This window comes from Vanessa atalanta, chromosome Z, assembly GCF_905147765.1.
Source record: "Vanessa atalanta chromosome Z, ilVanAtal1.2, whole genome shotgun sequence".
In the NCBI taxonomy this organism is placed as follows: Eukaryota; Metazoa; Arthropoda; class Insecta; order Lepidoptera; family Nymphalidae; genus Vanessa; species Vanessa atalanta.
This window is the reverse complement of record NC_061902.1, coordinates 13,807,248-13,822,109: the sequence shown is the minus strand read 5'-3', so window position 1 is coordinate 13,822,109 and position 14,862 is coordinate 13,807,248. Positions and strand designations below refer to the sequence as shown.

Sequence of the window (14,862 nt, the reverse complement as noted above, 5' to 3'; positions counted from 1 at the left end):
AGGTTCGGTTCGGTACGGTGGTTTGGCCATGAAAGAGCAACGGACAGACAGAAACCCAGATTTTGAACCCATTCGTGCTTATAATATTAGTATAGATGTTTTTACTGTAAAATATAAATCAAATACAAATAATTAACAGCATTAATTTGTTAGTTGTAACCAATTTATCTTTTTTTTTTCATTTGATTTATATCAAAATATTACAATCAAAAAATTCTATGTGAGTTTAGTCTCCAGTTGTTAAAGAATTGAATTCCTTGTTAGCAAAAATAAACGTTTATATCGTTATCGAATCGTGTCTAAGTATTACGTAAGTGTGACGCGCAAAACAATTAGAGCTGACGCATAAAAAATTAACACCACGTCTTGAATTTTAACATTTGGAAAAAACTATTTAAATTTATAATGAGTAGTTGATCTAAGGAAACGTAAACTACTTTGTTGGATAGGTATATTATAATTATATAATTGCTATAAAATTATATACCAACCTATTTTTTATAATTATGTACTATAAATAAAATAATATCCTTTTTACTGTTGTAAAAAACATTTTTTTTAATGAAATCAAGCAATTATAATTGTAGATAAACATATACCATCGCGGACTTTTTTGAAGACCTTTTTAAGTACAATACTGTAGTACATTATTTAGTTCTATCTCGTAGCGTTCAGTCAGCTTTTGCAAAGCGCATCAAAATGTGTTTATTTACGACATCACTTCAGAAAACTCTAAAATTATTAGTGTACTGTATATTTTGCATGTATTATACAAATAAACCTTCCTCTTGAATCAATCTATTATAAACCGCATCAAAATCAGTTGTGTAATTTTAAAGATCTAAGCATACATAGGGACAGACAGCGGAAAGAGACTTTGTTTTATACTATCTAATGAGATTTAAGAGTTAACTGCTATAAAATCTCCTGAAGGGCTAATGTCGTTTGATGGGTACGTTTGGAGCCTATTCGACCGCACTGTTCCAATTCGTTTTGGTGGATACTAATGAAGCAGTTTTCGTCAGACACGTGCAAGTTTAATAAATGTGTTTTTCGTAACCGGCGTGCACAAAATGAATATTATAAACAAGTAAATTCAGTTGTGCTGGTCCGATTCGAACCTGTAATCCCTACGTGTGCGAACTACGGTTTACATGATTGAAACAAATGTGGTACAAATGTCTCAAATACAGCTAAGGATTAAATCGGGAGCAACGCAACGATAGTCAAAGATGTAAAATTTAAAAATATTTTAAACTTAATTCGTTCAGCGGTATTCTATATCCATGACAGCATATCAGCTTAAATCGGAATTTAATTAAATCTGCTTACATATCCGTTTCCCCAGATTGAATATCGATTTATTATTTCACTTTGTTCAGAAAAGTCAAAATTTGTAAAACATTTACGGTCGTTTTGGCACTAGAATACAGTCTATTTGGTACGGTTTTGTGCAAACCCGTCTGGGTAGGTACTCCCCACTAGTCAGATATTCTACCGTCAAACTGCAGTACTCAGTATTGATGTGTTCCAGTTTAAGGAGTGAGTGGACCAGTGTAACTATAGGCATAAGGAATCTTCATTTCAATTTCAAAATGTTGATGGCGCATTGGCGATGTTAGGAATGGTTAATATTTCTAACAGCGGCATTATCTACCCCCATCTGCACGTCCGCCTACCTATATCATAAAAAAGTCATTCGGTCTTTACACTGTGATATTATTCTAAGAAACGATCATAGGCGAATTCTTGGTATCTGTTCTTTATCTCTAGCAAATATAATCCGTTAAGAACTGGGTATATAGCATTTATATTATTGACCTAACTTTATTGATTGTCCCGTCGTATTTACACGATAGTAGCCATATACGGTGTTATCGCGTTAAAATATCCAGACCGTATGTTTAAGTTACTATTCTTGATGTGTTTGTCCTGACGCAAGACGCGAAGTCAAGGACGTTTTTTATAAAATACTATATTGTAGTCAAATTTATTACGCTCTAACCGAAAATGAAAAAAAAATAAAAAATTTGTATATGTTTTTATACAAATATTGATCGGGAATACATTATAAATGCAAAATAAATTACTTATATGTATGTTGTGAAGTCACGCTTGAACGACCGTCATTGTATAGAATTTAGGATGTTTGCTTTTTTTTTTAACTTTATATAGCAAAGGTTTAGCTATTACCCGACTGGAGCGCTAGGCGTAAAATTTTTTTTTTTTTATTCGTCTCTCCATGCTGTCCGTACGCCAGTGTATCTTATCTTTAATATGTGTTTGTTATTCAGGATGCCTGCATTTACAAGGCAGCATCACAATTTAAACTAAAAACCCAATATAGTTTCGAACGGATTTTATTAATTGTTATCATGAATAATTACACATCTAAAATAAAAAACCTGTTAGTGAAACTTTGATTCTTTACTTATGTTACATTGTATCCTGGGTTTTATTAAATACAGTATAAAACATTCTACCTGCATGTTTATATACTTTTAAAATAATGAATTGAGTTTTTTCGATCGACTCAAAAGGTAGATTGTAATGTATTTTTTAAGTTCTGTAATATCCGTGAACGAGAAAACCATTTAATAATTATACAACGAATTTATAAATGAAACGATACTAATAACTAATAACCTCAGACTGGTTATCTCAGTTGCTCTTAAACAAAATAAATATAAAAGCATCTCTCACAAATAGAGAAAGATTAATAAGCGAATAAATGCAATTAACCATAATTATAATTTGTCTGCAAAAATAAAGTTTATTGAATACAATAACAGTTGAGTCAATCTACAGTAGTTTAGATTTATATAAATTTTTTTTTTTGAACTTTGCCTAATATTCATTTCGTTGTAGAGCTATGAGGTGCACCTTATAAATACATCCACCGTACTCTGATTAGCAAGCTCATATCAAAATAGGCCGACCAAGTTATCACAACTTATCTTTGTTTTACGCAGCATATTAAGTGAATTCTTACTCATTATTAACGAACCTACTTCATACGCAACAATAAGAAACAATAAATCAAATTCAAAAACTAATTACAATAATCTGAAAACTGTTTGTTTTTTTTTTTCACACGTAGTTAATTATCGGTATGACGTTATAAGTAGCAAAAACGATATGTAGAAAAAAAAAATTAAAGACAAAATTAGAATAAAAATAATCTAAGGTCAATACTCTGTTGTTAGATTTAACGTTTGAATATTTCGTTGAAAGTATTCGTTGCCTTATCTATCCCAGTTTAGTATGAGCTACATAGGATGATCTAACTTCGCCGCGGAAACCACATTGCGTCACATCATAGTGATACCGAGTAACACTCTTCGACAGTATTAAATCTTTAATGTAACAAGACATACCTATCGTATTGTAAAAGTAAAAATTTAATTTATCATTTAAATGTCGCATCAAAGAGTGTAAGACTCGAGAGTTCAACTCATCACTTTGATTACATTTTTTTCTCGACAATTCATTCGAATGCGACGTTTATATCTTAGCGGTAACGAGATGTTTTCTGCTGTTATTGTTACGATAAATATATAGGTTAATAATAATAACGAAGACTTCTGTAATTAACAGATGATTTGTTGTTACGATGTTTTGTATAAGAAGCGAATATGCGTTATCGATATCATTGTACAAGTCGGGTTGGGTCACTGACGATAAACTGGACAGATAACTGTTCCGAAAAATCAGAAAAAAAAATGTTTCGTATAATTATCGAGAACTAAAATTGGAAAATTGACACAGTGCGGACCGGCAGCGATAACACACTGGATAACCTCAGCGACAATCTTGCGAGCGGTCACTTACATGAAAAAAACAATACCTACATAACTCGTATCCATTTCTGTACCACGCATTTATCCGATAGAATTGGGCGAATGAAATATAACTCGGATTCGATATCACCGTGCAAACATACGAGCCATATAATCGTTGGCTTCGTAGGAATCTTTGATCTACCGCTATGCAAAAATTTGTTTGACAAACAAATTCGGTCGCACACGAGTGACTTCGTCGTTCGATTCTATATTTGTATTGATTCCAGAATAAACTTAGATTAAATAATTAATTAGCAGATTTATGGGTAACAGACGGAAATATATTAACGTTGTCATTTATTTAAAAAATAGTAATGTGACCTATATAAAAACAGTCCTATTCCTGTACATAAATATACTTTACTTACATTCAACTTCATTCAAATCTGTTCTGAGCTGATTGAGGAACAAACATACATACAGATATGTTATTAAGAAGTAACATAAACAATAGGTCAGGTCCTATTTTTATCTAATAATGTATTCGACGGCTAGTCAATCAAAAATACGTCACTTACTTATTAATAGACTTCGGATCAAAACAAACACATAATATAACCTATGTCCATTTTTAATAACATAAAAAAGTCTTATCAACTACGAAACCGAAATATTGTTATTTAATAAACAATTCTTATACGATATATCATTTTGCAATTGCAATTTATAGTTTTTAATTTCTCGTGGTCGTTTTTCTTTTTGTTTGATTTAAATTTAAATACGAGCTGAATCTGTGGCTTTATACACCCGAAATTTATAAAATTTTAAAGTTTCAAATCTTTCAAAAAGTCGATTCAACGGTGTAAGCGTGAATAGTGTCTTACCTATTGGTGAGAGATTTTCTTTCGCATTTAAAATATCAGTCTAGATTGACATAACGCATATCGGATAGCTATTTTATAAGGAAACGATTCTGTCGTTTTCTACGATAAAGTACTAAACAGAGAAGTCTCTACTCAATGTATTAAGCTAGTTTAACGATTATTTTCTCAACTGGTTTGAGGTTTAAAAAAAAAGTAACACATGCATAAAGTGATTAGGTATCAAACGATTTAAAGGGCTCACCCTAATATATTTCAGTTCATGAACGAGTGCCACATATTCAAGAGACTTGTTCATAAACGGAAAAATCGATTATTATTAATCGTTACGTACTCGTAAAATGTGTAAGCGGGTATCGAGCGAAGTTAAGCTTATATGCCGTAACTACTCATGTCCCAATTTATAATAATCAGTTTTGCGCAGATTATAAAGATAGTGATTAACAGAAAATCTCTTATCAAAATTTACTTTCCACTTTCTAACGCTGATAACGATGATTAGTACAAATATAACCGGCGACACCGATTAAGACGACGCTCGAATGAAATATGAGGAAATATATTCATATTAAAACGATCCAATTTCATAGTAAATCATCGATATAGAAATATCGACTACAAGTGGGGATGACTGCAGGAATTGTTTTTAAGAACTCAATAAAAATAATTAGTATTTTTAAAACAAGAACTTAAACTTTATAAAATATTTAGGAGCAGTACCGACATTCCATAGAAATAAGAAGCGTTTCGTATACTTTTGATCTCTGAATACCACACAACTAAGTCGTAGTTTCAAAGGATTCTTACGAAAAACTTGAAGTTTGTACGGCATACGAACCTAAATAACCGCATATCTTGTTGTTAGGAAATACAAGATGACCCTATCGGCACGTCCCGGGTTTGATGGGGTCACTAAATTGTAGATATGATATACTAATTATGTTCTTTATTTTAATGACTTTATAAATTTTTTGTTTGTGTAGTTATCAAAAATGTTCTTACATTTTAAGTATTTATGGGAGCAGATTTTTAATAAAACATTCAAAAGACATTATTAAACAGGGAAGAGCAAAACAAGGACAGAATTTCTATAAAATTTTTTTAGGAAATTCGCTCACATTCAACATTCAACACTTCTAAATTATAAAATAATTTTGTCTATTTTAAAAATAAAAATGGTGTTACGTATTTATGATTTATAGTAATAAAACTTTTTAAAGACATTTCTATAAAAGGACACAACGTGTGTGTACTATAATTTGTTTGATTTTCCCTTGATCAATAATCTCCAAAAACCTATAGTCCTAGTTCGAAGTCCAGGCAACACCAACTGGTGTTTTCGGCAACTGCCGAAAACTTACCTCCTCTACTATTCTCGTCACTTAAGTGCAATCAAAACAAACCTTGTCCGGGTAAAGTTTAAAATGGATAATTGAAATTAAAGTTAAGATAATTAAAAAACATACTAAATTAAACCGGTTCAATTATATTATACAGTAATATTTAAACGTTACGCTTTTGTTAATAACAGAATATATCACTATATCACTGTATGGATTTTTTACAACGAATTAATTAATGAAATAAAACTTCTACAACAGCATCAAATAAAACTTACACGTTCATGATTTTATGATTAGAATAATTACTCCATACGAACGAAATGAAACTAATAGAACATTTATTTCAATTTAAGTTTGTTATCGTATTTAATTATATTATATATAGGAATTAAATAGGTTATTATAATATTATATTAAAATATTTTTGGGTTCTGTTAACCACTTGAAACTTTGTATAGTAGATAGCAATGTTTATATATTCATACTTGTGATAACATCAAAACGGCAAACGTTCAAAAAATGATGATCCAAACTTACCGATACCGAACTACGCCTCATTGTCAAAAATGGAAATGAATACTCATACTTTACCGAATACTATGCTATTTTAAAATGTGTATGTAACATATGTAACATTTGGTTTGACGTCAATTTTTTAAGGTGTAGTTTTTATTTTATTTTGTTTGTCTTACGATAGAATAAATCAAACGTAATACGTTACTATAATATCTCAAAAAATATATATACATTTTACTAGATAATAATTACACGCATTATTAAGTTCTGTGTTTTTACAATATGAATAATTGAAAAATTAAAAATCAAGATAAAAATACTTTTATCTCGATTTGATATTATTCAGATTTTTAATGAATGCTAAAAAAATAAACGATCTCACACGCGATTACTAGATGTTATCTAGCAATTGAATTTTCCACACTGATCTAATACATTTTTTTTTCTCTATAAGCAAAAAACGAAATTACCAAGGTCTCACGTGTGTATAGACTTCCATACAATTCGAGGGACACCTTTGTTTTTATGAAATCTTTTAATATTGCTTAATTACAAAAAAAAAACGAGACTTACTGGAATTATTTGAGTAAAAACTTAATTGGGAATTTTTAGTGTTAATTAAAGATATATGTCATTTGAAATATATCTAATAAATTTTATAGAAACTCCGCTTAAAGTAGTATGCATACGGTACTCGGGCACGTCTCCGATTTCATTTGAGTTAATCATAACTTCGAACTCGCTTAGTCGATTAGTAATATTAGATTTTCATGCAGTCCCGGTTTATCCTTGTAGGCTACACATGGACTAGAGCTGCCTCAAGACCCGGCGGCCTATGTTCTAAATAAGTTTATCTTAATGGCTTTAATTATTATTTCTTATGCCATCATTTTCTCAATACTTCATTAGTATCGAGATATTATATTTTCGTGTCGATTTGTTTTAAAAGGATATCAACCTACCTATATGAGAGAGGCTTTAAGACCTATATTGGTTTGGAACTACTCGATTCAATCCGGCCGTGTTCCTTCTTCAATTTTTATTTCCTATATTTTATCATTTTACTGCATTAAGATGGAAATCATTTTGAAGCGTTTTTACGTTTTTAAAATAATATTTCCGGTTCGAAACAAATAGTATTTTCTACTAAGTAAATCTGGAATGTCACATTATAACATTAATATTAGAATAAAAACTAATTGATATTCAACAAAACCATATTTTTGACGACATTTATCTAATATCTTATCGTGCTGAAAGTTTATTGCATATATTATATAAATTTTGGAGGTAAAAAGCTTTTAAGGTGATGTTCGATCTTAAGGTAAATTGACTTGAGGTTAAGGGATGTATGTACGTCGACATTTATACTTACATTATTTCACAAACAATATAATTTATAAGCTCGTATAAGAGCCGTGTTAAAAATCTTTAGAAAACGAAGGTCTTGACGAAATCCGCGGGTTAGAACAGAACAGAAGGAACAGTAAAAGCATGTCCACCAGTGGGACAGGCTTTTACTGTTAATATGTCATTAAGAAAATATTTTGATTTGTCCTATAATTTGTTACTAAATCAATCACATACTTGCGATACCCTTTTTAATATTATAACTTTATTTGCGTACCAAAAAAAGATAAATTACTATAGTTTCTAAAACCGGCTTTTTAATATGAGACAAATTCATACATAATTTTATAACATATTTATGTCGCTATTCGAAATGTTCATTAATTTTGACAATCGAATAGAATTCATTTTAAAGACAATCTATAAATACATTTTAATATGATAAGCGTTTCAAAACTAATAACATGAAATATTATTTTAAATAAATTGTAAAAAGCATTACACATGTATTGAATTCAAAATATCTTTTGAATCCGAACGAATCACCTTAGAACTGAAAAGAAATGGCGAAAGAATCTGATCGGAATCGGATCTTTATTTAATTGATATTTTTTCAACAAATACATTTTAATATTATGATAATCATCTAAATTTATATTAGTTTTATAATATCTTTCACCAATCAATCGTGTCATAACTCACTTTTTACATATAAAATTGCAAATTTCTGAACGATTCCTGGGATTCTTTCGAGAAAGCCTATAAAATAATTAACCGTAGCGAACGAAAGTTAGCCAAATGTTATTTGATTATTTCTGTCGAGTTTATAATTGAAATATACTTCGTCATTTTATCATTCACTCATTCCTCGACACTGTTGTAAAACTGTTTATAAAATATGCTATCTAATTTCGCTTATGTGTGCTATAAATAAAACTCAACGAATACAATTATTCTGCTTAGTTTTAATATTAAATACAAATAGATTGCATTTTTTTTTTAAATCTTAAAATTATTACTTATTAATATATTTATTGTGTCTATAAATTAAATCAATAAAGCCGGAATAGGTTTTCTGTAATTATTCCCATTTGTCAACGACTCTGAGATTTTTTAATATAACATTTATTTTGTTTTATACGCAAAAGTTTTGACCAAGTTTTATAAGCAATAAATAGGAAACAACTATTGTAGTGTTTCAAATAATGTGTGAAAAAATAGTAAAGTAGTTCCAATAATGCAGGTAACATGTTAAACGAACTTAGATGTAAAATGCACATCGTAAAAGTTTGAATAACGTTCAGCGATCAGACGATGTTTGCAGAAACCGGCTTTAGGGCAACAGGCTTTGTTTATTCTTTTTTATATAAAAGTTTAGCGATTGGAAATTTGGCGAATTCCTTCAAAAATTAAAAAAGTAAAAATGTGTTCAAGAAAAGTTTTTTTTTTTTTAGTTTTAAGATCGCTCGTAAGTTTCGCATTCGCAAAATGCCGGGTACTTACCTTTGCAAGCAGAGTCACGAGGAGGAGCAGGAGGGTTGTCGGGACCCTCATGATGATAGTATAGTCGATATAATGTGATGGTATAAAGTTTGTCCGATAGGCGGCGAGCGCGGAGGCACCAACCGTGCCTCGCTAGCGTCGAACCGCGAATGCGGAATGGTGCGAGACGCGAGTTGCGGCGCTCACTTGCTCGCTACAACTTTTGGTCCAACTTTAGAAGTGCACACATCGCTTACGACTTGCATCGGCCTACGCGAGAGAGCATGTGCTTATAATACATTACTCGTATAGGCAGTGTGTCCCATTATTTTTAACTGGTGGGGGTTTTTAAGAAAAATTAAGATTAAATGAAACCTTCCTCACTCACAGCTCATCTCTGTCACTCATCTATCCCACGGGATAGTTTAGCAACAAATAGACTTATTATTCAAGTTTAAAAATATACACTATGTTCTAAGTTAAAGTAATATAATATGTTAATATGGTTTGAACTTAGCATTCAGGTACATAAATGTGTTCGTTCATAACAGCGAAACTTAAAAATCTCCAACCGGCTTAAAATTTGGTTTGTAATAAAGTAATGATTAAAGTAGGTCAGAACGGCATTTAATATAATGGCATATAAGTTAGTAATAAGGTCGTTTATTTTTGGATAACTTTGTCCGAGTAATCATTCTTCATGTTGTTCGGAGACCAATATTGATGTGATGTGTAAATTCCTTACTTGGACTCATTTTAAAATTTATTTCAGCCGTTGTAACCATGTATGTATGTGTTGATCGTAAAAATTTTATCGATACGATTGAAATAACATGAAGTGTGATATGGTTTTCTATAAAGGACCTAGTTCATAAATTGAGTGATTCGATCGTGCATAATCTTAAATACCAACATAAACTAGCCTGTTAGAAAAGTGTTGCATCTCTTTCACTCAGTCGAGCCTCAGCCCCGCAAAGTTCCATGACCCCTCTCTTGCGCTTATCACGAGCGACGCACGAATATAAAACAACGGAACACCAAACTTGTATTTTACGAAATTCGCCCTTAACACATATTAATAACATCTTTTATTGTCAGAATTAGGTGCGCGTGATTGTAAGTGTGATAAAATGTATTTACCTACTCGCTGTTGCATCGCTATATTACATGCGTGATATATTTTTAACAAAAGAACTAAAACAATTGACAATTACTAAACAATATGTGAGGTGCTAACTTCAAATAAGCAATCGCGGACAAACACTAAGAGGTACCTATTTCTAGGGAATACTGTGATAGTTATATAATAATAACTAAAAGGTTATAACTGTGAGGTAATAACATTTAGAAAAAACACTGTATAAAATCTTAATAAAACCCATGTTATCGTCAGGACAGGGTGTTCGTATTTTTGTTTTGTTGACTGCCACGCTTCTCGAACTTTTTCATCTCGATAGAACGAGTTGTAAAACATCATTTCCAATTAAAATGTGTTATAATTTAATATGAACTAATTTATCTATTACGTATTATAACACCAAGAAAAATTAAAACGTACGGTTTATAACAGGGTTACCAGGTGTCCTGAAAAAATACCAGACACGGCCCTCCCATGCCTGGTTTGACAATACGTTTTAAAAGTATTGCCTTGGGTAAGAAATAATAGCCACTAATATTTCATTTAAACATTAATTTATATAAAAAAAAAAAACATTTAATTAGTCTAATAAAACGCATTCAAAATTCTTGATACTGAACTTTAAAAACAAATCAAAATATTGTACTTACTTCAAGAAGGCACGATCACGCACGATTTTAAGTCGTCATTTTTAGTCCAGTCATTATATACAAAAATCAGGCCGAGTAATGCAAATGAACCGGGAAGGTAGATTTTTGGATATGTTCTAAGAAAACCTAAGCTTGAAATTGTCCATTTTGAAAAAAGGGTTGATTTTCGATTTTTTTGCGATGACTCGGCTGGACGTCGCGATTTGTGAATTATGGAAAAAAAATTGCCTCATTTACGCTCTACAATTTAAATTCTATACATGTTTAACCTACCGTTGATGGAACCTACCGCTTGTAGGATCAAATTTTACATGAACAATTGAAAAATAAGCCGAGATGGCCCAGTGGCTAGAACGCGTGCATCTTAACCGATGATTTCGGGTTCAAACCCAGGCAGGCACCACTGAAATTTCATGTGCTTAATTTGTGTTTATAATTCATCTCGTGCTCGGCGGTGAAGGAAAACATCGTGAGAAAACCTGCATGTGTCTAATTTCAACGAAATTCTGCCACATGTGTATTCCGCCAACCCGCATTGGAGCAGCGTGGTGGAATATGCTCTAAACCTTCTCCTCAAAGGGAGAGGAGGCCTTTATTCCAGCAGTGGGACATTTACGGGCTGCTAATGCTAAAAAAATAGAAAAATGAAAATTTTTCTATGGATTATTTGAAGTATATATTCTTAGTTCTAGTTAAATTATTGCATAAGAATGAGTTTAAAAAGATTTAACAATGGAGCTACTCGTGATAATTGTTGAAGACCAAAATTTTTACATCAGATTTTACATCACTCCTGTACTCATTTTTATCACATTTTATAACCATGAGTAAAGGTAATAAACATTATGTTTCCTTTTTTTTCAACTTTTAATTGACTAGTACTAAGTGAGTACTACTTGAGTACTATCGCTGTAGAAAATATAAAGTGAAGTCACGCAGGAGATATAATAGAGCAGAAATGTTTGAACATAGCTGCACTCTCATAATCCGATAAGACGACATTCCGGCGTGACGTTAGAAATAGGCGAGAACCTATGATTTTAGGTACTTGCTGAGGCGTGGGAGCGTGACATTGCTACTGTAAAACTCCAACTCCAAATAAGAATTTCTGAAATCTGAATAACAATTTAACAGTCAAAATTCTTAGATAAGGTAAAGAGCTATAAAATTTGTTACATAATAAATAAGCGATTTGTGTTTCTTTAAATTCAATATTAATATAAACTTTAGGGTTCAAGTTTTATAATGCACGTACTTTTTAGATTTTTTTTAGGTGTGCAGTATCTTCTCGCTAACCCAAATTCTGTAATAACACAATTGTTAGGTCCTTACATATAAAATTTGGTGTTTTATTACGAGAGGACTACTTACTTCTTTACTAAAGAAACCATGGGGGCGAGAATCAATAAACTCTTTAAAGGCGGTTTGGACTGCCGGATTGGAGTTACATTTTTTTCCTTGTAGGAAGTTGTCCAAATTCTGAAAAAAATGGTAATCTGTTGGAGCAAGGTTCGGGGAGTACGGTGCATTCGCAGACATTCCATTTGTAGGTCATCTATATTAGTGGTTGTTCGTCGTGCAGTGAGCGATCTTGCGTTGTCGTGAAGCAGCAGTGGCCTAGAGCGATTGACCAATCTCGGTTGCTTAGCAGCTAGTTCTTCCTTCATGTTTTGCAGTTGCTGATAATAGATATCTGCCATAATCGTTTGGCCAGATTTTAGAAAGCTGCATTGAACGACACCAGCGCTAGTCCACCAAACACTCACAAGTAACTTTTCTGAGTCAATTTTTGTTTAGGGCAGGATTTGGCTGAGTCTCCAGGGTTTGGCTGGGTTCATCTATTTCGACGAGTGCTTCCGATTATCGTACAGTATACTTTTCATCACAAGTAATGATTCGATTTAAAATGCCTTCATTATTGTGTCGGTTGAGCAAAGTAACACAGCAGTCGACGCGTGTTTGCAAGTTCGATTCACTCAATTCATGCGGTAATAAGCGACGCCAAAGAAAAAAATAATATGGAAAAAACAAACGAATGGCTGTTTTTAAAACTGAAGTACCAGCTAAATGAATTTATAAATTTGAATTTGGCATTCTTAACCAAAGAGGAGATATTTTAGATCAAAGTGGTGAGTAGGGTACAACAAAAGGTAAATTTCATATGTAAGGATCTTATATAATCATAACTTAACATGTGTAGTTATCGCAATAAATGGTGGTGGGTATATATTTATTTTTACATATTTGATCTTCGAATAGCAAAATTTTTACATTTGATCCTTAATTTGTAATTATAAGTGATAACAAATAAAAAAAAAATGATCTGATATAATCGTTCTCATAAATGAAAAAGATAAATGGACCAAGAATTGATTTTTGTGGGGCCCCACACTTATACGAACTCTGGGAATCTTTCTTTAACACCAACCCTCTAAATTCAGTTCTAGTTATCGGGAAAAAAAGTATTGTGTAAATATTGTGACCAAATGGGGAACTAAGGTTCAATGATTCAGCAGTGTAGTTTTCAGCGATTAAATGTTATGAATAATAATATGTGCCTTTTCAATAGAATTACTAATATTCGAAACTAGAATTAATAAATAATATAATCAATCTATCATGTCAAACATTTAAATAAATTTCATACAAAATTAATTAATAAATGTTATACCTATTTCATTATTAGCTTTTCATTCCACATAAAAGGGCATTTTAAATAAATACGCCTGGATTTAAGCTAATAATAATCGTGAATACTAACATCATTGTAAATCTGGCTTTAATAGATATTCTACCGCCAAGCAATAGTTCTCAGTATTGTTATGTTTCGGTTTGAAGGGTGAGTGAGCCAGTGTAACAACTACAGGCACAAGGGACATAACATCTTAGTTCCCAAGGTTGGTTGTTGCGCATTGGCGATGTAAGGAATGGTTAATATTTCGTACAGCCGATTGCCTATGGGCGATGGTGACCACATACCATCATGTGCTATGCTCGTCCGCAAACCTATACCACAAAAAAATAATAATATGCGAGTTTATTTCGTTTCGTTGGCTGCTTTCTGAAACAATATTAGGGTTAAAATATTGACGATTCAAAAATGCGTTATTGTAAAGTTTACTTGAATAAAATACATTTGATTTTATTTGACATGATTTTTTTTACCTCTCTAATTAAATGTTAAGTTTGTACTTGGAGTATGTATTATAGTAACCTCATGGTAGCTTGCGAAAGCGATTCCATGGCTCCTGCTGAAGAGATGGAGAGTATATCGATGATAAGCCAGTGATATAGTAGTAGGTATTCCGATTTACTAGGTATCCTCATCACCGGGGAGTCCCCCCAAATACCCGGGAAATCGCGTAACGCGTCTTTTCAACGAGAAAATAAAAAGCCAATACTTTGCGGCATTGACACTTTAAATACTAAATCTTGCGAAATAGTCACAATATCCTTAAAACTTACCAATTTTTGTTTTAAAGCTAATAAAACTTACATTCAAAATAGGAAATTTATTATAAAGTACACAAATTCTAAATATACAGTCGATACATGTTTCTGTGGATTCAGTTATTCTAGTCTGCTCTTAGAATAAAGTATGCAAGGTTATATGAAATAAATAAAGATCTGAGTCTAATACAAGTGCTTCGATTTTCTAATACATTTATGTTCCAATGATTACGAAGAAATAGTATGTATTCTCATGATAATGACCTCCTG

General features: G+C 31.7%; 1 protein-coding gene across 11 annotated transcripts in view; it reads right to left on the bottom strand.

Moving 5' to 3' along the window:
* LOC125076319 (basement membrane-specific heparan sulfate proteoglycan core protein) overlaps positions 1-9,591 on the bottom strand; it is a 156,605-nt gene extending 147,014 nt beyond the window's left edge. For 7 of the 11 annotated variants that reach the window (XM_047688431.1, XM_047688434.1, XM_047688427.1 and 4 more), the window contains exon 1: positions 9,376-9,590. In XM_047688431.1, coding sequence (XP_047544387.1) covers positions 9,376-9,426 — 51 coding nt within the window. In that variant the 5' untranslated portion in view covers positions 9,427-9,590. Of the gene's footprint in view, positions 1-9,375 lie in introns of all 11 variants that reach the window. The other 4 variants (XM_047688424.1, XM_047688429.1, XM_047688426.1 and 1 more) reach the window with 1 other exon arrangement.
* Positions 9,592-14,862: the final 5,271 nt, after the last annotated feature.